This window comes from Pempheris klunzingeri, chromosome 7 (assembly GCF_042242105.1).
Source record: "Pempheris klunzingeri isolate RE-2024b chromosome 7, fPemKlu1.hap1, whole genome shotgun sequence".
NCBI classification, from domain to species: domain Eukaryota; kingdom Metazoa; phylum Chordata; class Actinopteri; order Acropomatiformes; family Pempheridae; genus Pempheris; species Pempheris klunzingeri.
The window spans coordinates 6,360,040-6,387,030 of record NC_092018.1 but is presented as its reverse complement, the minus strand read 5'-3'; the positions used below and the strand labels follow the sequence as shown (position 1 = coordinate 6,387,030).

At 42.0% G+C, this 26,991-nt stretch overlaps 1 protein-coding gene across 1 annotated transcript; it reads left to right on the top strand.

The window, feature by feature from the left end:
* The first annotated feature begins 53 nt into the window (after window positions 1-53).
* Window positions 54-26,991, top strand: nipbla (NIPBL cohesin loading factor a). Its single transcript, XM_070833079.1, has 49 exons — window positions 54-408; window positions 1,992-2,067; window positions 3,782-3,930; window positions 4,163-4,328; window positions 4,999-5,099; window positions 5,208-5,319; window positions 5,525-5,688; window positions 7,104-7,252; window positions 7,805-7,895; window positions 8,198-8,419; window positions 8,627-8,872; window positions 8,988-9,739; window positions 11,510-11,723; window positions 11,887-12,063; window positions 12,303-12,476; window positions 12,720-12,881; window positions 13,000-13,103; window positions 13,197-13,283; window positions 13,518-13,749; window positions 14,318-14,469; window positions 14,576-14,656; window positions 14,852-14,952; window positions 15,166-15,292; window positions 15,423-15,505; window positions 15,912-16,044; window positions 16,978-17,121; window positions 17,265-17,351; window positions 17,675-17,895; window positions 18,025-18,127; window positions 18,329-18,427; window positions 18,636-18,782; window positions 19,815-19,949; window positions 20,153-20,251; window positions 20,414-20,467; window positions 20,563-20,671; window positions 20,819-20,949; window positions 21,093-21,233; window positions 21,364-21,457; window positions 21,703-21,857; window positions 22,016-22,106; window positions 22,397-22,570; window positions 22,684-22,874; window positions 23,123-23,230; window positions 23,535-23,735; window positions 24,086-24,232; window positions 24,336-24,703; window positions 24,811-24,985; window positions 25,382-25,579; window positions 25,677-26,991. Exons 3-49 carry the CDS (start codon window positions 3,867-3,869, stop codon window positions 26,037-26,039), a joined length of 7,629 nt encoding a protein of 2,542 aa, XP_070689180.1. The 5' UTR covers window positions 54-408; window positions 1,992-2,067; window positions 3,782-3,866; the 3' UTR covers window positions 26,040-26,991.

The following is a 26,991-nucleotide window of genomic DNA, read 5'->3' as shown; positions in this document are numbered from 1 at the left end:
TCACTCCTGAGATCTTTGGTCAGTCAGACGGCAGAACTTCCGGTCGGCATTTTGTTCTACGAGAGGAGAGCCTCTTGATGATCGCAACAATCGTCATATTTCTCATTTACTGTCGAAATTGGCTGCACTCATTGTTTATGTCGGCGCAGACCGACTGAAACTCCGAAGAACGAATGTTTCCCCATGAATGTACGTGGAAACATTCACCCTTGAGTGACGGAAGAAGAACGAATCAGTCCGACCCGGATTATTGTTGATAGCTAGCAAGCTAGCTCACCAGCTAGCTGGCAAGCCAATCGAGTTCCTTCTGGAGGAGCTGCGAGTGAGAAGAAAGGGGGAGCTAGAGATACGGACACGGACACAAACCAAGCTAAAACATTCCCCTCCCTTTGAACGCAACATCCGAAGGTAAATATAATCACATATCTGTCTTTATAAACCAAACTTTCTTAAATTGCGATTATTAACAATAACACAAATAAATCTTCTGCTGCAAGACCACCTACGGCGTCGTTAATCGTTGACCGGGAGGTAACGGAAGCTAGCGAACTAGCCAGCCAAGCTAGCAATAGGTGTGTTTTTGCTCCACCAAGGCGCACGGCCTCAACTGGATGTCATTTGTCGAGCCCGAGGATTGGGCCGTTGCCACGGATTTAGTATCGGTGCGGCTGCAGTTACATATACTTACTCTAACCCGTCACATTTTCCCGAGCACAAGAGAAATTGACTAACATTCATTAACCCCGATTAGCGCTTCCTTGAATTATCTGAATAGCCGTCCCCTTTTATTTGAACGGGAAGCAGCGTTAGAAGCTAACCAACAACAGTTAGAGCTAGTTAGCATAACTAGCTAGCTATTAAAACACGACTATTGTTGTTGCCGAGTGTTGGGCAAATAGCGTTAGTGATCAAAGCTGCTATCCGAAGTGGTAACACTAGCTTCACGGCTAGCTCCAAAGATCTAGGCAGCCAACTTCATGGCTGTGTATCGTTGTTGGTTTTGTTCGCAAGTAGCGGGCTGCAGCTGGTAATACAGCTAACTAAGATAAACACTTAAATGGGTGCTAATCAACTACACGCAAGCGAATTGCTTGACTATCCTTATTTTGTGTTATTTGACTGCTAGCGGCGTGCTTTAGTTAGCTGGAGCATTAGGCTGGGCTAATGTTGGTTTTGGTTGCTATCCTGTTTTGAACTGTTTTGACTGACGACTGACTGAGCACCAGATACGTTGCCTCAGCTATAGTTACTTTGCTATCGGAGTTTGTTAGACATGTTGGTGTTCTTGGTGGGAATCGGAGATATTTTTGCATTTGGACCTCAGCAAATACAGTTTGATTGCTTTCTACTAATAGCCAGTTTGCAGAATGCGTACAGTGGCTGTTGGCTACTGGAGGATGCAGCCCCCCACTACTGCCGCCACCATCACAGTGCATCTGTTCCTTTGTGCTGCCTCCTGCCTGTCAGTCTCACAGCTGTCAGCCAAGCCCCTGCGTACTGAGCAAGAGCACACAGACCGAGCATGCTAACAATACAGCTAGCCAATGTAATGTTTACAGTATCCATCTGTTGATCCACTCTAACAGTCATGTCGTGCAGAATCTGTTTCACGTATTTACTATATGAGCTCAATGATCGGTCCGGCTGCAACATTGTATTTACAGGTTTGCCTGGCATCAGTGTTCTGCAGAAGTTGCAAAGCAAATGTTGCATTTCTTTAGAAGTTACTAAACAGGAGTTCACATAAGGTCAGCAGTGCTGCATACTGTTGCATTCTAAAGATTATGAATCAGTATTGACAGGGTCATTGCAAATCTGAAATGCATATGTGACAACTAATATGGTGATGGCCGGACACTATTTTGCTGTTTTTGGTCAGTCTCTTAGCTTTACTCGTGTAGATGCAACTTTGTCCATAATTGTCCCAAAGAAAAATAAAATGCAGTTTTATTTCACAAAGTCTGATGCAGAGCCATGTTCTCTTTCTACAGATCTAAGGAGTAGGACTTTTTTTAAATCTGAAATGACAGTGAGTCCACGCGAGACTGCACAGAATTCTTCAAAAAGGTATTATTATAATGGTTTGAATCATTTATCATTTCACTGATTTGCTATCATTAATGATAATATGGTCTGTTTGCTGTTAATTGAGGCAGCTGGGAATGTTTATAACATGTTTTTGGGTGGAGGGTAGGCTTATACATGTAGTTAATGTTTTTATTCCTAGTGTAATATGTAAACACATTAATCATAATTTAGTTTCATTGGGAGTAATGTAGATAACGGGAGCCCTGCACTCGCCCTCTTTCGGCTTGTTGTAGCAACAAGCAGTGCACGAAGCAGCAGCTGCATCTAGATATTGTAAAAAATGCAGCAGGCTTTTACCTCTGATTTTCTTTGACCTCCTGCACAGTCTTGCCTGAGAGGTCAAGGACATCTAAAAAGCATATGAATTTAATGAAAAGTTAAGTGCAACATAGGGCCCTATTTTGTGCAGATCCATCATGTTGCTGTGAGCAAAGAGCCCTTTGCTTTGAAAATAATGAAGGCCAATAGACTTCCATGGTTGTAACACGACTTAAGACTAGTTAAGTAAACTAATTGGAGAGAAAATAGAGGAATGTTGGTTCATAGCCACACATGGTATAGTTTCTTCTAAATGATCAGGGCCAGTCATAACATCAAGGCTCACTCTCACTGGAGCATGTTATCTCTGGGGCTGTGTAGTATTCAAAACATTTCTATACTGGTGGAGGTATGATACATGAGTCAAGAAATCCTTTTTTTCTTACAAAGCTCCTCCATTCCATTTAACCATAGTGGACAAACTTTTAAAATGCAGTAATGGTAATATTGTGTTGTGGTGTTTGCTGCTGTTTTACAATATATTTTTCGTGCAGAGAATGCATTGGTTTCCTCTTAGATGCATGTTTAATGCATATCTGCTGTTAGGAAAATCCATAATCTGACATGACATTCAAATGACTCATGACAACCATTTGTCAATATAGTGAGGCTGAACTGTGACTTACTCTACAAGGTGTATTGAAAATCACAAGCATTTAATGACTTGATTTATCAGTACATTTGACACATAATTAATTATTGAGTTCCTTCTGCTTATAGGATGTAACAGTATAATAACAGTATGATTGAGCAGCAGTATGGTCTATTGGGCGGTGGACCTTGTTCTCTTACTCTAAGGCATGGATTCAAGCCTCTTTGCATTTCTACCTGTTGAACATTGTTGAGTGAGACTCCTAACCTGCACTCATGTCAGTGGCATGGCATTCCTGAAGAGATCACATAGGATTTCCCTCTTATGGATCAGCAACATATTATAATAATGATGATAATAATAATATACTAGATATGCAAGTGAAAACGGTGAGATCCTGCTTAAATATACAGCTAAGTACATTGCAGTTTATTTTGATTGACAAGATTTAATAAGACACATTTATTTGTGGCTTACAGATGATGCAGGACACACTGTTTCTCCTTCACAAAACATAATAATAGCATCAGGGTAGACACAGCAGTATACAGTAGCAGATATTTTTCCATTCACTGTGCATTTTATTCCATGTTTAAGTGTGAATAATGTTGATTTTTATCATGTCATATTTTATCATTTTCATTCATTTCATTTTTTTTTGTTAATTTCTCTCTTTTCTCCACCCCTTAAACTTGTTTTCTGTATCTGTTCCTTTTCTCCTCCACCAACTCTTGCCCTCTTTCTCATCTTTCTCTTTCCCCTGCCAACCTTCCCCTCTCCTAGGTGTCAGGAGATGTGAGGACGGGTGTCGTTCATCGACCCCCGATCTACCTGTGTATCAACACACTCCCCCACCCTCACCTTCAGCATGAATGGGGATATGCCTCATGTTCCCATCACCACTCTTGCTGGGATCGCTAGCCTCACAGACTGTGAGTGACACACAACTGCACTCCAAAGAAATTGTGCAGAAATAGTTTTTCTTCCGTCTCCTCGTTCCGTGTAAAATGTCATGCTGAAATATTCTCTCTGAGCAGATGCAAATTTTTATTTGTGCTTGCATATTCTGTCTCTTGCCTTGTCTGCCTTCTCTCTATCTCTGTCTCTCTTTCTTTACCTTCCCACCTATGCCCTTTCCATCAACTCTCTCTCTTCTTCGTTTAGTGTTGAACCAGCTGCCCCTCCCATCTCCTCTCCCGGCCACCACCACTAAGAGCCTCCTATACAATGGGAGGATCGCGGAGGAAGTTACTTGCCTACTGGGCTGCCGGGATGAGAATCTGGCCTCCCAGCTAGCCCAAGGCCTCAACCAGGTGTCCACAGAGCACATGTGAGTGTATAAATGAAAATGTGTCATGATCCTCAATGGAGAGACAGGTCCTGTCTGAAGACCTGAGGCAACACGTTTGCCTGAAAATGGGTCGGCTGTTAGTGTTAGAGCTTGGGGTTCACTTATGCAGATGGAGTGATGTCACATAGTTTGTTTTACTAATTAAAATACAAAGAGATGTATAAAAAAAACAAAAAACTTAACATTGAAGCCAGAATAAATGTTGACTGCTTTACCTGTGGGCAGATTTGAAAGATGCAAATACTACATATTAAAAAGTTCATATCTCTGTATTGTGTATGGTTTTTCAATGCAAAAAATAGATAAAATCCAGCTTATTGTGTTTGCAGCTTGGGGTGTGCAATACATTTGTGGTGTTGATATTAATCCACTGAAATGCATACCTGAAAAATCAATGCAAGTCATTGCAGGGATGCAAAAATCCTGCAAAATCTAATTTCACCATGAAGCGTACCACCTCTCATGGACCCCTGTATATCTCCAAACCCTGAATTCATCTACATGTCTATGATAGCAATCACGTGTGTGTGTGTGTTTAAATACATGCAGTCAATGCATGTTTGCATTCATGCATATTTAGATTTTAAGCATTATTCAGCGCTCACCCTTTAATATCGTGGCTGAACGTATTCATTGTGTGTGTTTACAGAGAGCTGAAGGATAACCTGGGTAGTGATGAGCCAGAGGGAGACGCACCACTGCTGCTGCAGACCATGCTGACCAGGAACCCTGGTATCTTCGGGGAGAAAAGTATGAAGATGCATACCTGTTTCACATTATGACAAGCAAACAATCATAAAAAACAGGAGTCATGTTCATATTCATTACCAAATATACTGTATTTTCACTTCTGAACAGATGTTATGCAGCAGCAAATGGTGCAGCCGTACAAGATCACCCAAAATTCCATGCATAGCCCTGCCCAGTCTGCAAACTTCCAGCCGGCTGCAATTTCTCCCAATCCACCAAGGTGAGTCAGCTGACACAAATATATCACATCACTAAAAACTGTAAACAGGTGACTGTTTACGTATTTTCTCCCGAGTATATCCCAGTTGCATCACAGTGTTTGATGTAATTATCTATATTGTAGACTTTAAGTTGTATATTATGCAACCTCCGTTCACTTGCTTGCTCACATTCTTTCTCCCTGTTCTCTCCTCCACTTTGTGCAGCCGCTTTGTGTCGCCCCAGACTGGTTCCAGTAGCCGGTATATGGGCCAGCAGAACAGTCCAGTACCCAGCCCTTACACTCCACAGAGCCCTGCCCCTGGTTACATACAGCCGTATCCCCACCAACAGCCACCCAGCTATAACCAACACCAACAGATACAGCAAGGTAAGCGTGTGTGTGTTGCATGTTCATACATGAGGTGACAGAGGTCTTACATGGATGTAGATTAGTGCTTTATTGCTTGAGTATGCGTGTATGTGTGCACCTGGCAGATGTACATGACCTGTATGGCTTATTGGAAGATATCGGCACAATTTCAGCTAACATGCTAGCAACATAGAATTAGACAATTAGAGTAAAGTACTTTGAAACTTAGAAAGTCTGAGGTTTGTTGATGTGATGTGTCCCAGAGTCCCTATTTTGTTAGATCTTTTGTAAAACCAGAATCTGACAATGTTTGTTGTGATGTAATTTCAGGTGGCTAAGTAGTTAAATGTACTCTTTATGCTGGTGTTGTGCTGCTCGTTGCATGTGATTAGCACCAGTGGTTTTGTGGACAGAATTGTGTTCTTTCCTTGTTAAGCTGCTTGTTAATGAGAACATAACACTTCTTCAATTACTTGACAGTAAAACCCCGTCCACTGTTTCCTCGTTGTTTTTTTGGTTTTAATAGATTGGTTTTTAGATGCAAACTGCTTTTTTGTCCCATTCAATTCAGAAGTTTAACCAGGGATTTCATGAATGTTTTATGAAAGCACCACAGCTGAAAATAACAAGAATATTTTTGAAATTATTAAAAAAAAAAAAGAATTATAATTTAATATAATAATTTGATTTAGTTAGACAGTGTGACACTGCATATTATCATTTAATGTTGGCTTTATTTGTGTTTTATAAATGTATTACTCACGTTTTTATGTACAACAATTGATTTACCACTAAATTTCACTTTAAATGTACTGTTGAGTGTTACTGTCAGCTTTAACAGTTAAAATTTGAAGAGATCCTGTGTTATGGGTTTATGTTATGTGCAGGGATTTGGTAAGAGAAGTCAAGCTGCTGAACATGAAACAAATGCATAATCAATATTAGAATATCTGTGACAATTGCTGTTCTACAGGTAAATGTAATTAGTTGAATTGCTGATGCTTTGCATTTAGAGTGCCTGTTCTGGTGAATTAATTTATACACTCATAGTTCATTGGTAACGTATTTGACAAAAAACAGGAACAGCAGTTTTATTTCAACCATGAAGCGGTTTACAGAGATCTACTTCTCAGATAATAGTGCAGCTAAGAGCTGAAATAACTTTGCAGTTTACACACAAAATAATCCTCACTATATATGCAACCTGTAAGTTCATGGCATAGTGGTTGGAAATTTTAGTGATTCTCTCATCAGTTTGCTGGGTTTCATGAAACCTCCTGGGACTCCTGGAAGAACTGAAGCAGTTAAACTAAAAACATTTCTTCTTCTTCTTCTAAGAGAACATGTTATTTTTTCATGATCAAAAATGTCATAATGACCTCACTAATGGATTGATTTGTAAAAAATGACCATGTCTTCCTTTTATCCGGCAGTGTCTGTGACCAGTCCCATGGTTCCAGGTGGCATACGAAATATTCATGAGGGCAAAGTGTCGGGGCCAATGGCCAATGCTGCCAACCACCACTCAGACAGACATGGCAATGAGGACTACCTGAACATTGTTCACCGGCTGAGCAGTGAGGTACGACTGACCATGTCTTGCATGAATACAGTATAGGTTCACTACACACCCAAGGGAAACACTTACGAACAACAATGTCACGGTGATGAATAATGGTTTCTCCATCGACCAGTTAGCATTCAGGTGGGGAAGAAAACGTGCTAAAATGATGAATTTCTGATGTGCAATACACTCCACAACCAGGTTTAGAAAGATTTTCCAAATTAGATTTTTCTATTTAGGTTTTTCTAACTTGATTTTAAATGGGTGCAGGGACATATTTTTTATTGGTATTTTCAATTGGTAATTTTTCAAATTAACACAGGTTTTGAGGTGATTTCTCCCACTGAGAGAAAAGGCCAAGGAGAAAATGAAAGATACTCAGGGAAAACGCTGGTATAAACATGTAACAGTTCTCCCTCATAAGAGAGGCTGTACTGGTGATAATTGTATAAAACGGAACTTTACTTTACTGTGTTAACTGTTAAGATATTTTGCAGCAAATTTGGGTGAAAGTCTAGTATAAAGCTTATACCTTGTAACTTACATCTGTCTTGTGTATGTGCTGTCTAGGAGGGTGACTCCACAATGAGGAATCCTTCCTTCCCTCTGAGGTCTCCACAGTCTGGCTGCTCACCAGCAGGAAGTGAAGGAACACCCAAACGTAAGAACACCGAAAGAGGAAAGGAGGCTCTGTACACAACACCTCATGTAGAAAAAAAAAACTGGTTCTGTAATACTCACGATTTAAACTTCATAGCAACAGAATAGTCCCTTAAAAGTGATACAAGGCCACAGTGTTTTTGCATTTCAGTCTTGGTGGTCTTTCGATATTTGCCTAGAATACCTCTCATAGGCACAGCACTGTCAGTTGTCATCAAAGTGCTATGTCTGGCTTTATGCGTTTTTGTTATACGTGCCCTTAAAGGCTAACTTTCTTCTGTCTTTGGTGTTGCTTCCTCACAGCCGGTTCTCGTCCTCCGCTGATTCTGCAGTCACCGCCTCCCTATGCACCCTCACCAAGGGAGGGAGGACCTGACCAGAAACAGCAGTTCCAGCAAAGGAAGAAAGCCCCAGCGGTGAAAGAGGAGAAAGATATGTACGACATTGTAAGCTCTCCGAACAAGGACTCTACAAAACTTACCATCAAGCTGTCAAGGGTCAAGTCAAATGAGTCTGATACCCCAGGTAGGTGAAGATTTTGGATCAGCTCAATGTCCTGTTTTTGTTACCTCCAGTGGAGGAAACCGCTTTTATTACTGTAAAGAGGTATGCTGTGCTGACATTTTTAAAGAATAAAAAGTAAATCTTGTCATTCAGACCTGTCGGACTAGTGGAAATCATCAGCTCTTCTGAATGCATCCCTGTAAAAGTGTTGTTTTGTGAACATTTCAGGTGAAGCTGTGCCGGGCATGGACCAGAACTCTGACAATATGGAGGCAGAACTCGGCTTTCAGCAGGTGCCTGTCCTCCAGCAAAATCTGGGATCTCGATTGATCTCCCAGCAAGCAAGTGGTGCCAGTGGTCTCCAGCCTCCCAGTTCACCTTATGATGAGGCAGAGCTGGATGCTCTCGCCGAAATTGAAAGGATAGAACGAGAGGCAGCAAGTGAGAAGTGCTCCAAGGAGGTGCAAGACAAAGGTGTGTAGGATATCTCTAAATATGACTATACGGACACATACTGAACAAATAGTTGAGAATGTATAATGTCGGAGGTTTCATGAATATGATGATTTTCATGTCTCTCTCTTTACAGACAAGCCTCTGAAGAAGAGAAAACAGGATTCTTTTCCCCTGGAGCCAGGTGCAGGGGGACCAGGTGGCCCCACAGGTGCCCCAGGCAGTGGTTCAACAGGAGGGGGCAATGCAGGCAAACTGACCCCGCAAGAGGCCACCGCAGCTGGGAACGGTGCCAGCCGCCCTCCCCTCATGGTGAGCATCGACCTCCAGCAGGCCGGCCGAGCTGATGGCCAGCTCGACCCCTGTCTGGCTGCCCCTATTCCAGCCCTTGAAGCCCAACGCTGGCCTGAAGAACCAGCTAGTGGGCCGGCTGCAGTGGAGGGTTCTGATACGGCTTTGCGGTTGAAACCCGATGGTCGACCGGAAGTCATCAAGAACAGGGTCGATAAACATGACAGCAGGAGAGAGGGTCGGGAGTCGTCCAAGCACCGACATGATGAGAAGTCCTCAGACAGACGAGGAGACATGCCAAAGTCATCAAACCGAGGGGAACATGGGCGAGACAGGGACCGAGAATCTGACAGAGATAGGAGGCATCGGAGCGAGACTGGTGGTCGAGACCGACGCTCCCCTGACTCTCGCTGCCGAAGTGACCGGGATAGGTCTGGCTTTCGGTCTTCTTCCACTGGAGAGCCCGGTCGGAGCAGCAATAGGCAAGATGGTTCCAAACCGGCCTCATCTGCCTCTGGTGCTAAACTTCCAGATTCTTTCCCTGCTCATCTCCTGGGAGGCCATAGTGGCGCACTGAAGAACTTCCAGATCCCTAAGGTGATCTGGGCTGACCCAAACCAAATATCTACCCACCTACCAATCATTCAGCTGTCACTGCCTGCAATCTCACAAAAACAAATCACACCACAGCTCACTTTTGTTTATGTTGTTGTTTTTCCATTTGTAAGCATTTTGTTTATTTCTGGGCTTGGTCTTAAAATTCTGTTAACACATTAACCCACCCCTATCCATCTGCTAAAAGTAGAAGAAATTGCTCTGTTTTGTTTAGTAGGAATTTTGCTCTGTGTGTTTGTGTGTGTGTATGAGCACAATCAAGCACTTTAAAGGATAACTTTAGTACTTTTTAAACCAGGGTCCTATTTGTTGCACGTTTTGGGTCTCAAATGACCCAAAATGAAAGTTTTGGAATTGATTCAGCAGATCGCCTTAGCCGGCAAGTGCAAACGGGCTCTTATTCCAAAACTTTTTGTACCTACCTCTCATTTCATACCCAAAACGTAAAAGAAGAAATTGGTCCCAGACTTAAAGATACCAGGGATCCTGTAAAGAAATGCTCCACTGCAGTTCCTTAAGTTTCACGTGCTGCATATGGGTAAAAGTCTACTGAAAGCACACTGTAGCTGTAATATGCAGCAAAAAACCCAGACTGGAAAAAACAAATTTTTCCTTAACAGTCAAGGCTCCGTTTGTTTCATCCTTTCTTACAATATCTATTGTTAACACACTGTTCAGAGAAGCAACCCTCAGCCACATGTTAGGACGTAGCTTGTTACATGGCCTCGCAACACTTGAGTGTACTGAGCTAATATTTCAACATGGTAGTAGCTGTTGTGCTAGCAGCTAGTTTGTGGTAGTCATATTTAACACTCAAGAAAAAAAGATTAAACTGCCAGTCTGTTAAAAAGGTAGTTGGCTAACCACAAGGAATGTCTACTGAAATGTGGCTATTTACCTGGAACGTTCTGATGGTTTTTAGTTGAAGTTGTGAGAGAAATGCTTACAAGTTGTTTTGGCAGCACTAAACCAGCTATACAGCCTCTTGAGGATGGAAGTTAGCTCCTATTTATCAGTTACAAGGCTACAGGAATAGGCTTGGATTAATGAAATGGAACCACAGTACCAATATTTATCGTCTGTCTTTTATCAGGAGAACTCCTCTATGTTTTTCTCTGTAGGGCTAAGCAATGTTTTGATTTAATTGTTAATCAGCAATATGTGACAGTCATCTGCAGTGTGTAGGACATTGTGATGTGGAAACTGGTAGTAGTAGTAAGTAATGACTTCCCTGTGCTGGAATTGATTGGCCAGAATCATTCTGAGAAATTTTATCCAGAAACGTGAGACTTTTTGCATATTATTCAGTAGTTAAACATACAACTAAAACCCAAGAAGAGCATGCTTATCATTAGTGTTGCAATAACTATGTCATGAATTTGAATGTGTATGTATTGGCCCATCTCCCCTAGTGGCTGGGGGAGTTGCTGCCTTGGCACTGCAGTGCTGACAATGCACCATCTATTGACCATTACTCTCACAATTTAAGACATGGAGATAGTGTTGGGAAATTGGTGGAGTATTCCTTTAAGTCTTTGTTATCAGGACTATACTGGAAACATCAAAATTGATAATCTCATGCCAATCAGTTAGATCTAGTTATTATCACAGTTTATTTTTCTCTCCCTAAACAAAGCTCATGTTTTTCTGTTCAGAATTTTAAAGTGAGAAACGTAGTTTGAACTCAACACTTGAAAACCTGAGAGCTTTCCCGACTTAATGTCTTTTTTTTTTTTTTTTTCTCCGTCCCAGATCAAACGTGACAAGGATGGCAGCGGGTCAACTGAAAGTCAAGTGTGGGGTCAGCCCAAGGTTAAACTGGAGAGGCTGGGTTTGGTTCAGGACTTTGCGAAGAGGCCCAAGCCTGTAGTGCTTCTGAAGAAGCTCTCCGTTGACCAGATCCAGAGGATCATCCGGCACAGCAAGTCTGGGAAGAACAGGATCTCCTCAGGAGAGTCTGGTACAAGTAAGAACAAGAAGCTGTGGAACTGCAAGCAATTTTGCTCATTTAAGTCCAATAAGTTTACAGCATTTTTTACTCTTTCTGTACTATGTTTTACATCCACTAGAAGAAAAAAATGGAACTATCTTTTTTTAATAACGTGAAAATGCTATTGTCAAATTTTCAGGTGGTATGGACCCTGCAGTTCTGAAGGAGTTACCCCCAGAGCTGCTGGCAGAGATTGAGTCGACCATGCCCCTGTGTGAAAGGGTGAAGATGAACAAGAGGAAACGAAGCACTGTAAATGAAAAGCCTAAATATGCTGAAGTCAGCTCGGATGACGACTTTGACGCAAATGGAGAGTGTGAGTCAAAATATTAGATTATTCGCACGTCTTGCTGCTGATCTTTGCCCAAGGTTTGGCCATTTGATCTGAGAAATCTTTTCAAAATGAAGCTAAAGACATGAGCTGACACTTGATGGCTGTAGGGATTACCATTTACGAACATTTCTACCCAGAAATATTTGTGTATTGCTACCAATGTGCTGTTGTAAAGGGTTAGTTTTTTTTTTGCCTGATTTCTTCATGTCTAATCTATACAGCTGCAAGGAAGCGGCAGCGCAGAGACAAAGACAGGGCCTGGGACTTTGAAGAGAGGGAACGTCGTGGCTCAGGGGAACATCGGAAAAGTGGGCACCGGGACAGCCGGCGGGGCTCAGGGAGCCGCTACCGAGACTCCTCCGAGGAAGATTCTCCACCACCCAGCATGAGTGAAGGTTTGTATTAAAGTTGTGCCACAGCATTCAAAATTGTCCTTCTTTCATATGAAATGTGTGTGTCAGCGATAGAGGAGTGTCTCTGTAATGTTCTTATGTCCATATACAGAAGAATGAATAGATATATAGCTACAGGGCATCACAGACTAGAGAACATTATTATCCATACATATTTTACCAGAAGAATTTGCAACATTGAAGCTTAGAAAAGAGAATGCTAATTATGGAATTTCTCTCACTCAGTTGCAAGAAAAATGAAGATGAAGGAAAAGCAGAAGAAGCGGAAAGCATATGAACCCAAACTGACCCAGGAGGAGTTAATGGACTCTTCCACATTCAAGAGGTTCTTAGCAAGCATCGACAACATACTGGAGAATCTGGAGGATGTAGATTTCACTACCATGGGTAAATATCAGGACTGGCGGCCTTTCAAACTACCACTGTGGTTGATTTTGAAAATTCAAACCAACAACCATGTTGTATTTTGAATTCGTCTAATGTTTTGCTTTGTGTTCTCCAATAGCAGATGATGATGAGATACCTCAGGAATTGCTGCTTGGTAAACACCAGTTGAATGAGCTGGGCAGCGAGTCCGCTAAGATTAAGGCCATGGGCATCTCCAGCAGGGTACTTAATCGTATATTGATATAAAGACTTCAAATTGAGTGTTTGTGACTGTGCTTCAGGTGGAGGTCTAAATAATCATCTCCATTGTTGTAGATCCCATCAGACAAGCTGGTGAAGCTGCTGAACATACTGGAAAAAAATATCCAGGATGGGTCCAAGCTCTCCACCCTGATGAACCATGTGAGCTCCCTTCCTCCTTCTCTCTGTGTTGAATATTCTCCACAGTAGTATTGAACTAACATGCAGAGTTTTAGGGGTATACTGCAAAAATCCATGTACTGTCCTTGTACAAAAATCAAAACTTACAGCGAAACGTGAAAATTGATTGTTAAAATGCTTTAAATTGAGTGAATACAAACCTTCAGCTTCCAGAAAATGGTTTTATTTCTCCATTTGTATTCTTTCTAACCACAGGATCACGATGCTGAAGATGAAGAGAAACTCTGGAGAGATCTGATAATGGAGAGAGTCACAAAGTCAGCAGACGCCTGTCTGACCGCTCTTAACATCATGACCTCAACACACATGCCAAAGGCTGTCTACATAGAAGACGTCATAGAGCGGGTGCTACAATACACCAAGTTCCATCTTCAGAACACACTGTATCCACAATACGACCCAGTCTACAGGGTGGACCCACATGGAGGTGAGGATAAAGAAAAGAAAAGCTTTATTTCGTTTGATTATTAGATATTTATATAAGCCTGGACCTCATTCTGTTGTGACCTGAGTGAGGCTAAACTGATGAGATTTGACATGTGGCAGATCGTGTGAGAACCCTCCACTAGTTTTGTAACGAATATAAGAATGCTCATTAAACTATAGAGGAACTCAGTTGAGAGATGGACAGACTTGTCAGCAATTGATCTCCATTGTCGGGAAATTAATACTTGGAAAATACAATTTTCACTTCCATTGATTGACAAATAGTACAAGCTGTAGCAGAAATGAGAGCTGGAATAAAATCAGCTTCAGGCTCCTCAGTGAGCAGAATTCTCTGCATTTTGGGTGTAGATTAAATTGTAGAACCACCTAAATGTTAACTCTGGTGTGATATACAACAGATTCATTGCAATTTTAAGGGCAGTTTGATACAAGAATGCCTGCAAAATATTATGTGACAGATTTGTTTTCATTAAAAGAAAATGTTTTTTAGGTTGCAAAATGATCATTCATGACAAAAGGATGTAACACGGTCGCTCTTGTCCATCTAGGTGGCCTGTTGAGCTCCAAGGCAAAGCGTGCAAAATGCTCCACACACAAGCAGCGTGTGATTATCATGTTGTACAACAAAGTGTGCGACATTGTCAGCAACATCTCTGAGCTCCTAGAGATCCAGCTCCTCACTGACACCACCATCCTCCAGGTAAAAACCAGAAGTACTTAAAAACAATGTTAGACAGCAGTTATCAGTTCATCAAGTCAAAAATTGCAAACCACATAATGATTCATGCCATCCTCTCTTTTTCCAGGTTTCTTCTATGGGAATCACTCCGTTCTTTGTGGAGAATGTCAGTGAGCTGCAGCTGTGTGCCATTAAACTAGTTACGGCAGTAAGTCTTCCTTTTTTCTTTCAAAAATGTCCAGACATCCAGCGTTTGTCTCAAGACAGTGCTTGTAACCATCCTTTTTGGGTCAATTAACTTCTGGCTTACGTCCATTGTTGTATTATCCTTTAATGTTTTTTTTACTGTTCTAAAAACTGTGAGGATATGGAGGCTCACCGCCTTATTATTTACTGTCTCCAGGTGTTCTCACGTTATGAGAAACATCGGCAGCTGATTTTGGAGGAGATCTTTACCTCTCTGGCCAGACTGCCCACCAGCAAACGCTCCCTCAGGAATTTCAGGTAAATTGGTTTATATGAATTCAAATTCACTTATAGCCACTAGGTGTTGCAGGGATAAGACATGAAACCAGAGGCTGGATTATTGTCTGTGATAGTTAGGGTAGAGGCTTTCCTAATGCTATAGGTGTGTTCCCAAACTCACCAATCCATTAGTTTCCTGGATCTGATATGTGATAGTAACTTATGATGCATCCTAACCTCTTGTGTCCTAAGGCTGAACAGCTCAGACAAGGATGGAGAGCCGATGTACATCCAAATGGTGACGGCTCTGGTGCTGCAGCTGATCCAGTGTGTGGTCCATCTCCCCAACGACAAGGACACTTTCGAAGAGTGCGACAAGGTAGGAGAGCAAGCCGACACACAAGGCTGCCACACCAGCAAGCAAATGTAAACAAATACAAACACACATTCAGACATGTCATTTGCTCAGGAGTCCTTTTTCTCTCTCCCTTTTTTTTTTTTTTTTTTAGGTGGATCAAGATGTGTTGATAACCAACTCATATGAGACGGCAATGAGAACAGCACAAAACTTTCTCTCAGTCTTCCTCAAAAAGTAATTACCATTCCATTCGATACTGCCCTGAAATGTGCTTTTTACTTTTTGATTACAAAGTTGCGTTGTTTTATACTCTGTGTATAAGTGGTGTGTATGTTTCCCATGTACATGCTGGTACTGCACAAACAATTCTGGGACCCACTTATCAATACATTGCTCGAAGCCTGTCAAGTAGTCAAACACACCAATGGGCTTGGTGGATTCAGTCTGCCATTTTTATAAGCCTTACAAATTGGATTTTTCTGTGTCTTAATTTTCTGGTTGCTTCATGGCCCTCGGCCCCCTAATTGTCATGGCTACCATTAATTAATTTCTCCTTATGCTTTCCCCTTGTTCGTGTAATTTCCCTCATTATCACCCCTTTCCCCTCTCTGCCGCTTTCTTTATCTTTCCCCTCTCTCAGGTGTGGCAGTAAGCAGGGAGAAGAGGATTATCGGCCATTATTTGAGAACTTTGTGCAGGACCTGCTCTCGACAGTGAACAAACCAGAGTGGCCTGCTGCAGAGCTGCTGCTCAGCCTGCTGGGTAGACTGCTGGTTAGTATGACAAAGCTCTTTCGTTAAACTGGTGGAGATGCAATTTAACGCCTAAGTGTTTCCAAGAATAGATGATCCAGATTAATAGCAGAGGACACCTTTAAATCCCTTGCAAGGCAGCTGGATTCACGAGATCGTCATGAACATGAACATCCATCTTGCCAGGCTCCAAGCTGTGCAGTTGTGTTTGGGTCACCCAGTCAGCTGCGGGTGGGCTTTAGATGTGACGGGCAGCAAGAAGCAGCTTTTTGTTTGAAAACAACAATTGCAGCTCCTGAGGAAGTTACTGCTGATGCTGCAAAAGCATCACTTATATCAGAACTGGAGAGAATTTCTTAATTGAAAGAGGAGCAAAAAACAGCGCTTCTTCTGACTGACTGTAGCAAAACCTCCTACTACATTTTACAGTTCATTGGTCTGATTGGTTTAAGTTAGTCTGTGTCAGACGGTGACTGACAATTAGTTTGTCCAATCACCTGCCATGTTTTTTTTTTTTTTTTACAATTTCTACGCATGACTTCCCAGATGGTTCAGTGTAACAAACCATCTGGTGCATCAAGGTTGCAACATTGCCATCCTTTGACTGAAGGGAACCTTTTCAACACTTTCACTCACTGTCACTCAAAAGACACCCTCTGATTTTATGTGTTCTTTGCATTTTAAGGATTATTGCTATAGTTGCTTAAGGCATTTCTACAATGTGAATGTTGGGCTCTGTACTTGCTCAGACATTTGCTATCAACAGAATTACTTTTTGGTTTGTGGGATCCATTAAGTAGAAGGTAATTCGTCTTAAATGCACTAATCCAATGATAGAATGGGTTCTTTTTCTTTTGCAAGTGAAAGCAAGTCTTATAATCATATTACATTTTAGACACATTTTCTTTCTTTTTTTCCTCTCTCTCTCTGTCTGTCTGTCTCTGCTTCCATTAGGTACACCAGTTCAGTAATAAGCAGACAGAGATGGCTCTGAGAGTAGCATCTCTAGACTACCTGGGCACAGTGGCTGCCCGTCTGAGGAAGGACGCAGTCACCAGCAAGATGGACCAGAGATCAATTGATCGTATCCTCCAAGAGGTAGAAGAACACGATTTAATGCCCTCACTCTTTCTCTAATATGTTACATGTTTACAGTAACAGAAGTAAGTTCTTTTTTGCTGAGTATGCATTGGTATTGGTGTGAGTGGCACTTTTTGTGATCATTCTGTCTGGTTATTTAGTCTCCAGGTAATGATGAGACGCAGCAGCTACAGAAGGCTCTACTGGACTACTTGGAAGAGAATGCTGAGACAGACGCCTCACTGGTGGTGGGTTTACATTAGACTGATGCAAGGAGGGACTTCAAACATAAATTACATACATTCCAACATTGTTTGAAGTGTCACATTGGCTTTTACTTTATTACTTTGAATGGGCTCTCTAGGCACACATGGAGGAACCATGCAAACACAATTACAACATTAAATTGTTGCCATAAGCTCATGCTGCAATCTGCTCAAATCACTGAAGAGTGCACTCCACCTTTTTCTTTAAAATGAAGTGGCTACATTAAAGTCACACATAGATATAATCTCTAAAGATATAATTTGAATTGGCTGAATCTGATACTGGGAACTTCTTTGTCCTCTAGTTTGCGAGAAAGTTCTACATCGCCCAGTGGTTCCGGGACGCCACCACGGAGGCTGAGAAGTCCATGCGGAACCAGAATCCGAAGGATGAGGACTCATCGGATGGACCACAACATGCCAAGGAGATGGAGACCACCGGTGAAATCATGCAGCGTGCCGAGAAGCGCAAGAAGTTCCTGCGCAACATCATCAAGACCACGCCGGCTCATTTCGCCACACTGAAGTAAGGATGTGCGAATGTCTCAGCAACGCACTCCATGTCACTCATTATTCTTACTGTTAATGGTAGGACCGTCCTGTCACTGTTTCTGCATAATTCTTTAACATTCTTCCTCTCTGCCCTTCTCGCCAGAATGAACTCTGACACTGTGGACTATGAAGACTCCTGTCTGATCGTGCGCTATTTGGCCTCCATGAGGCCGTTCGCCCAGAGCTTTGATATTTATTTAACACAGGTAAGATTTGAATACTCTCAAGTACCTTTTGTCTTTTTGATTAATCACATCTACATTAAATAATCTATTTTTCTCTATATAATTGTTAATAGTGTAATAGAGGTTATATCAGGGCTCTCTATTTTCTCGGGAACTGAAAAAGATCCGTTTTTGTAATCATAGGCTGATGGAGTTTTTTTTCTTTCATTTTTTTTTAAATAGATCTTGCGAGTCCTTGGGGAAAGTGCCATCGCGGTAAGGACTAAAGCCATGAAATGTCTGTCTGAGGTTGTGGCTGTGGACCCCAGCATACTGGCAAGGGTATGTGAGGATCTCTACTTGTAAAGACAAATTGTCATGCTTGAATTGCCCTTTAATTTCTCAGACTGTACATGATGTGCGCTGTCTTAATGTCTGTTCTTACCATTGTCTTTCTCTGTTAAAGTGTACTTCCTTATTCTGTCTTATGCTGTTCTGTCTTATTTCTTTGCCATCCTGTTTAATGACACACTGTTCTCCACTTCTGCAGTCTGACATGCAGCGCGGCGTCCATGGTCGTTTGATGGACAATTCCACCAGCGTGAGGGAGGCAGCTGTAGAGCTGCTGGGCAGATTTGTGCTCAGCAGACCACAACTCACCGAGCAGTACTACGACATGCTCATAGAGAGGATACTCGTAAGTCAGACTCATTGGAGACCCATTATTGTGCCTTAAAATCCTCTTATGAACCATACATGTAATTATGTACACAGTTATCAAAAATATTGAGTATCTGCCATCAATGGATGGGCCTCATTTGCAATGATGTTGGGGTATCCTGTGTCATCAAAATGTTGATGTAAAGGCATTAAAGTGTCAGTTGAGTGCTCCCCAGACCACCTGCACAGTTGCGTGCATGTTGGGTCTTTTGTGATGCTGTAATTCTAACTATGATTATTCAAGTCATTGCCAATCTCCTGATGAGGACACACCCTGCTGTTTCTCCATACTTCTTACATATTGTAACGTGACATGTTGAAATTGTCTTTGGACTCCGCGTGTGTTGTGATCTTAATCATCATACGCCACAGGTTGTTGATCGTTATGGCCCAAGCCACATGATCTCCCCTGTTAATTTATTAAGCGCCTCCCACATTGCGAGCTTTTTGTTGGGACATCTTTTTATTTGTGGCCCATTCATTGTCCACCTTTTTAGGAGAATGACCCACAATATGTTTTCAGAGTTTTACAATTTAACCCTTTAACACATCTGTGGGACAGTGCACACATTCACAACCAATGCACCTGTTTAACATATATGCAAATGATATGAGTGGGGCCACCTCTGTTGGGGCAGAAAGCACTGCGGGGGTGAATTTAAGTGAAACTTTTCTCAAAATGTTTCCTTTTGGATGTTTGCTTTAACTTTACTGAAATAATTAGAATAAGGAGTCAGCTAAATAGCAGCATGCAGTGATGGCTGTGGTAATAAAAGCTATTGATAGTGACATGCAGTCCAGCACACAAGCTTTGTACTCAGCAAAGTGAAGGCACTGAAATTGTTTTGCCTGTTGTCATGGAAATGTTGAGGAGGGTTCATGAGAAGTTCACTCTTCATCACAGTCTCTTACTGCCACCTATTGGCAGAAAAATGCTGTTGCACCCCATGCAGATGTTGCATTTGTGAATGAAAACGTTTTTATGTATCGAAATGTGTTTTGTGCACAGGACACTGGTATCAGCGTAAGAAAACGGGTGATCAAGATCCTCAGAGACATCTGCCTGGAGCAGCCAACCTTCAGTAAGATCACTGAGATGTGTGTGAGGATGATCCGCAGGGTCAATGATGAGGAAGGTATCAAGGTATGAATCAACTGCACCTTTTTTTCTCCACAGTTTAGCTTTAGTAGTTCTGATATGTTTTCCTTTCTTATATCATTATTACTCGCTTTAGTTCTCATTTCTCTTTTTAGATAAATCATTCTCTATAGCATTACAAAATCTTTGAAAGATTTGTACAAAGTATGAAACCAAACGAATGACACATAACCTTGTGTTCTGTACAGAAACTGGTGAATGAGACATTCCAGAAGTTATGGTTTACTCCAACTCCAGCCCACGACAAAGAGACAATGACCAGGAAGATCCTCAACATCACTGATGTGGTGAGTGTTAACCACTTGTTAGCCACCAATTAGTTGTATCCAATAATTAATATAATAAACATCAACAAAAAAGTCACCTCTCTTATCCACCCTCAACCTTTATTTTTTGGCCATTGTATTTGTAATCCTCATTATCCTTAATTCCTTAAATTCCTTTTCTAGGTTGCTGCATGTCGAGACACCGGTTATGACTGGTTTGAGCAGCTTCTACAGAATGTGAGTTACGCAGTTTTGTGTTGCGGTGTCACATGGAGGGGAATGTATCAGTGTGTAAAACCTTCTTTAAATGAACATTGTCTCTCTTGCTCTAGCTTCTGAAGTCTGAAGAGGACGCTTCATACAAGCCAGCCAAAAAGGCCTGTGTTCAGCTTGTTGACAATCTGGTGGAGCACATCCTCAAATACGAGGAGTCTCTTGCAGGTGTGCATGTTTGTCATTTGAGACCAACTTAAACTGTATCATAATGCTGCTGCTGATTTTCTTTTGAACCTCTGTCTATACTTTTAGTTGAGTTAATGGCTTCAACACAGCACTTGGTGTAATTTTTGTATCCTTTGTCCCCTGTAGAGAACAAGGGTGTAAACTCAACACGGCTTGTCGCGTGTATCACCACCTTGTACTTGTTCAGTAAGATCAGGGCCCAGCTCATGGTCAAACATGCCATGACCATGCAACCCTACCTGACCACAAAGTGTAACGTAAGTCGTGTTTATTAAATCCATTTTTACTATTGTATAATTATTTAGAAGAGTTATTAATGACCCTTTACATCAGCAATAGATTGAGGAGTGAAAACTATCAGAACATCCCCAGTAATTGCAGTGATATATTTCCTCCACAGACTGCCAATGACTTCATGGTCATCTGTAATGTGGCAAAGATCTTGGAGCTTGTGGTGCCTCTGATGGAGCACCCCAGTGAGACTTTCCTTGCCACCATCGAAGAAGACCTCATGAAGCTCATCATCAAATACGGCATGACGGTGCGTGGCGGTAGCTTTTTGGAAATGTGTACACGGTGCACCACTGAAGAACCAGGCTTGCTCTGTGAAATATAAAGTGTAATTAATGTTGCAACAGAGATGACACGACGGTTTTATGTTCTCTCAATAGGTGGTCCAGCACTGTGTCAGCTGTCTTGGAGCGGTTGTCAACAAGGTCACGCACAACTACAAGTTTGTCTGGGCTTGTTTCAACAGGTTCTATGGTGAGATATACATCTTTGATGTAGTATGCACTGTTTTTGCAAGGAAATTACTTGTATTTCATTTGTCCAAACGGGTCCATGAATCTGATATGTATCTCCATCACTTTAGAGGGGTGGTGGTTGAGTTTCACATAGCCACCAGTGCTATAGAAAAAACATAACTGCATATGGCAAGAAAATTAACGCACACCAATAATCTCGGTCTTCTTAAAGATAACTTTAAATTCTTTCACTACTGCTTCTAGGTGCACTTAATAAGCTGAAGATTCAGCATCACGAGGACCCTAACAGCACACCGTTGGTAGCAAACAAGCCTTTCCTGCTGCGGTCGCTCTTCACTGTGGGTGCCCTGGCCCGGCACTTTGATTTTGACCTGGAGGAGTTCAAGGGCACCAACAAGGTAGGATTTCAGTTGCTGTTTAATAACATTTTTGGGCTCAGAAAGAATCAACCTCTGCTACAGAAAAATGTTATTGCAACTTTATCTGAGATTAGATGAACAATAAAATACATGCTGTCTCACAACCATGTGTCTATGTTGTGTCCTGTTGTGTCTAGGTTGTTATCAAGGAGAAAGTTCTGGAGCTGCTGATATACTTCACCAAACATGAGGACGAAGAGGTCAAGACCAAAGCCATCATCGGCTTAGGCAAGAACACTATTTTTAAATATTATGTTTGACAAATGTAAAGGTCACTACATTTATTGTGTGTAAAAAATCTTAGCCAGTTGGTAAGAGTTTTGAGATACTGACAGCAAAGTTGTGTTGTTAAGTTGCTGACTTCCAGTTTTATGTTTGCAGGACAACAACAGTAAGGCCAGATATGTGCTACATTCAAAGTGATCTCCAACAGATCTTCTTTCCCCAGCAGGTGCCATTGAAGACTGTATTGTTTACTTGTTCTTACATGTGTTTGTTTGTTTGTTTTCTTCCCCTAGGCTTCCTTGTGATCATGCATCCCAGCCAGATGTTTATGCCTGAGGTGAAGACCTTGTACAACGGCATCCTGGCTGACAGCTCCTCCTCCATCAACCTCAAAATCCAGATCCTCAAAAACCTCCAGACATACCTTCAGGAGGAGGACACGCGGATGCAGGAAGCAGACAGAGAATGTAAGTAAAGCCGTGGTTGCCGCTGTAGTTTTAACAACTTTTTGAGAGCTCAACGAAGACATATATTGTAATAGAATGGATAATCGACACATCACTATTTTGTGTCCTTGCAGGGAAGAAACTGTCCAAACAGGAGGATCTGAAGGAGATGGGAGACATCTCTTCAGGGATGAGCAGCTCCATTATGCAGCTTTATCTAAAACAGGTGTTGGAGGCGTTCTTCCACACCCAATCCAGTGTACGGCACTTTGCTCTCAACGTCATAGCTCTCACACTCAACCAGGGTCTCATCCATCCTGTACAGGTAAGATGCGCGAGCCAGAACTGGTTAAACTGATTGATAATGAAGCTCCATTTTTTTTAAAACCTCATTCTTGCATTTGAAGTGGGCTCATAAATATCAATATGATATCAAACCAATACATTTTTCTGTTTGGCCGTCAAAATACCAAAATCCTTTATTATACGAATTTTCCACAACTCCTCTGTTTGATTATCAGAACTAAAATCATAGCATGTGAATGTAACATGTTTTGTGTCTCTTCTGTGCAGTGTGTACCCTACCTCATTGCAATGGGAACAGACCCAGAGCCGAGCATGAGGAACAAAGCTGATCAGCAGCTGGTGGAAATTGACAAGAAGTACACAGGATTCATCCATGTGAGTTGGCGTTCAGTGTTGTTGAGTTTCAAAGTTATGGCCGGCATTATCTTAGCACCTGAGACAGAATGTGTTTATACTGCTGTGGTTTTAAAGTGTCTTAAAGCAACTGAGATCTGAGTGTATCCGTTGCCAATATCGTATAATAAAGGCAAAAACGTTAGCAGATCACAACTCTTGTAGTGCTGGAGAAATCATGCAACATGAATTTTAGTCTCATTATTCTGTTAGCACTTCAGACATCTGCTGCCATGGGAATATGCTACGTTTGTAACACTTCTCTTCCAATATATTCCTTTCACAGATGAAGGCAGTCGCTGGGATGAAGATGTCATACAATTTGCAGCAGGCCATCGAGTCGTCTCATAAGACCATCATAAGAGGTTTCCGACAGGACGAGACCCACTCAGCACTCTGCTCCCACCTCTTCACTATGATCCGAGGGAACCGGCAGCACCGGAGGGCGTTCCTCATCTCACTGCTGAACCTCTTCGATGACAGTGCTGTGAGTAAACACTCCATTAACACGTCTCGGCAGTGCTCGGTGTAAAGTGGCTTTTCCTCATAAACTACACACCGAGTGAAAATCTATTTGGTGTTTCTTACACATTTACCAGCAGTGTGTGTCTCCGAGAGGTGTAAAAAGTGTTTTATGCGACTCTTAGTGATACTGATAGCACCACCGATCTTAAAGCAATGCCTTTTTATAAAAAGATGACAAAAACTATGTAGCTAAAACATGTTAAATCCCGTTGTTTTACTGTCTTGCAAATTTAACAAGATGAGGTCGACTTTGACCATGTGTGAATAATTACAATTCTACACTTCAATGTGTCCCCTCTTTTCTTTCCGCAGAAAACGGAAGTGAACATGTTACTGTTTATAGCAGACAACCTCGCCTGTTTCCCATACCAGAGCCAGGAGGAGCCTCTCTTCATCATGCACCACATAGACATCACCCTCTCTGTTTCTGGCAGCAACTTGTTGCAAACCTTCAAAGAGGTAGAGTAGTATTTTTGAAAGTAGCTTTCCCATATGTGCTTCTTAGGGGTGTTTCTTCTCAGTGGAGTTAAAAAAATGAATTGCCTTCTTTTCTCCTGTCAAGCTTCTGCTCAAGGAGCCAAGACGCAAGGAAAAGAAGGTAAAGAAGGAGTGGAAAAACATGTCAGATGGGGAGGATGAAGAGGAAAAGATGAACTGCGATTTTGCCGGTAGTGACGAGGAACAAAACAGCAACAGCGATGACGATGCTGAAGTGGTACGGCGGCCTAAAAAGGCCAGAAAACCTGTTGCAGAGAGCTCGGAGTCAGAGTCTGATCTGGATGATTTGGATTTGGAGGACGTGGAAAAAGTAATGAGGCTCCTCCCAGAAAATCCCACTGGTCTGTTGGACTTTGCTAACGCTGTTCAGGGCATCCTGTTGCTGCTGGTCCTCAAACAGCATCTAAAGAACCAGTATGGATTCTCTGACAGGTAAGGGTATCTAAATTAATACATCTGATTTTTTCACTGTGGATTAAGTTGACCAATTCATGGCTCCTGCCACATTATAACTCAAAACATTTTTTGTCTTCCAACAGTAAAATTCAGAAGTACTCTCCAACAGAGTCCGCCAAGGTGTACGATAAGGCGGTGAACAGAAAAAACAACATTCACTTCCACCCGCGACAAACCCTCGACTTCATCTCCAACAACATGGCTCACGCCACACTGACACACGATGTCAAGAGGCGGATAGTCAGACAGTACCTAGATGTAAGTAATGAAGCTACTGGGCTTCAAGGCATGCAAACACCATCATCTAGACCTGATATGACTTACCCTTTAAGCTGCTTTTGACTCCAGTCACACTCAAGCAAAGAGCAGAGAGAGGCAACTTCCTCTGAGGGCTACAACTTTGCTTCTAAGTCCACTCATCTGAAAGGCATGGCAGCTTGACATATATTTAGTGGAAGTCTAGTGTGCATAACCTTTTGCTGGCACCTGTGGCATTTGCATTTCTGTCCTTCAAATCATTCTGTACTCTTTAATTTGTAATGTTTACCTCAACTCTGTTCTGTCGCATTCTGTTCTTAGAGGTCAGTGTGTAGATGTTGTCACCTGTGAAACTTGTGTCTCAAAGTTTGTTTCTTGTCTCTTCACTTCACACAGTTCAAGGTTCTGATGGAGCATCTGGACCCAGACGAGGAGGACGAGGAGGGAGAAGCGTCTGCCAGTGCAAACATCAGAAACAAAGCCATAAACGCCCTACTGGGAGGCTCCGGCCCCATGTCAGGACCCAGTCCGCGCAATCAGGCGGGACCAGAGACAGATGATGATTATAGTGATGGTGATGAAAGGACCCCTGGGGTGAGAGAGAGAGACATACGTGCACTTCTTTATAAAAATCAATTCAAATATGCAGCAAAAAAATAGTGCAACCTTTTTTCTTCTGTCCTCTCTGCAGTCCTCTCGAAGGTCAAGGCGAGCAGGTGACTCCTCGGACCCCGGCCGGATGAGTGAGACAGTGGAGGCCATGGATGTGATTGCCCTCTGCTGCCCCAAATACAAGGACCGGCCACAAATAGCTCGAGTCATCCAGAAGATCTCCAATGGATACAGCATCCACTGGATGGCTGGCTCCTACTCAGGGCCCTGGGCAGAGGCCAAGAAACGTGATGGCCGCAAATCGGTGCCTTGGGTGGACACTATTAAGGAGTCGGACATCATTTACAAGAAGATTGCCTTGACCAGCAACCACAAACTGAGCAACAAAGTAGTACAGACTTTACGCTCACTGTATGCAGCGCGGGAAGGAGGGGCTAGCTAATGGCTCCCGTGTGGTGTTTTGTTTGTTTTTTTCCTTTGATTTCTTTTTTTTTTTTTTTTTTGGTTCCCCTGCTCCATTTCTACTTTATCAAAAGCTTCCTCGTCCCTGCTCCTGCTCCTCCTCCTCCTCCTCGACCTGCCACCTCCAACAACACAGCCAAACTTCACTGGATTCCCACCCTCCTCCTCTCCTTCCTCATTTTTGTAAGAAAACACGAGAGCAAGAATATTTGACACTACATACTTTTACATGAGTTATTCTTGCAAAAATGAAAATGACACAAAACATAAGACTTATTATATTAGAGGGACTGCTCATGTTTTGTTTGTGTACAAGTGCAGAGGAAAGAGTCCAGAAGGCATTAAAGGAATAATTCACCCAAATTATCCCTTAAAAAAGGCTATCAGAAGAGACCTGGAGGGAAATGTTTTGTCAACATTGTTGTGGGAGCTCCTTCGCTGTTGTGCAGCAGATTCTAGTCGCTCATTTCTACTCCCACTGTATCATAGTTTAACACGACAAAAAACTAAAATGTTTATATCTCTGAAGACAAAAAAGCTGTAAAAAAAAGAATAAAACCTTAAGTGAATGTTGGAAATTAGTCTTTTTGATGTTCTTATTAAAGTGTTTTTGGAGTTTATTATACTACTAGCACCCTGATGGTTTTTCCTTTTAGCTTTTAGATATTTGAAGGAAAAAGAAGAAAAAAGAAAAAAATAAGAATTTTTATTTTTGTTCACTTTTATTTGTCCATGCTGTACAATGGCAGAGTCCTCTGAATATAATTTATTCTATTTCGAACTACGCATGCAGTATATGTGGCCTATTGCAGGAGGATATTTTGTAAATGTAGATTTTGTTGTATTAGGTCACCCTAGTAATAAGAGGAAAGGGGATTCATACCCTTTCGGTGGAACAAATACTGCAATAAATTTTCTACTTCTCTTTGTCA

What these genes read in the sequence shown, in the direction of transcription:
- nipbla (XM_070833079.1), top strand. Translation starts at nt 3,867, where the DNA reads ATGAATGGGGATATGCCTCATGTTCCCATCACCACTCTTGCTGGGATC. An exon ending in TTGATATTTATTTAACACAG is followed by an intron (nt 18,128 to 18,328) that starts GTAAGATTTGAA and finishes TTTTTTAAATAG; the next exon opens with ATCTTGCGAGTCCTTGGGGA. An exon ending in GTCTCATCCATCCTGTACAG is followed by an intron (nt 22,875 to 23,122) that starts GTAAGATGCGCG and finishes TCTTCTGTGCAG; the next exon opens with TGTGTACCCTACCTCATTGC.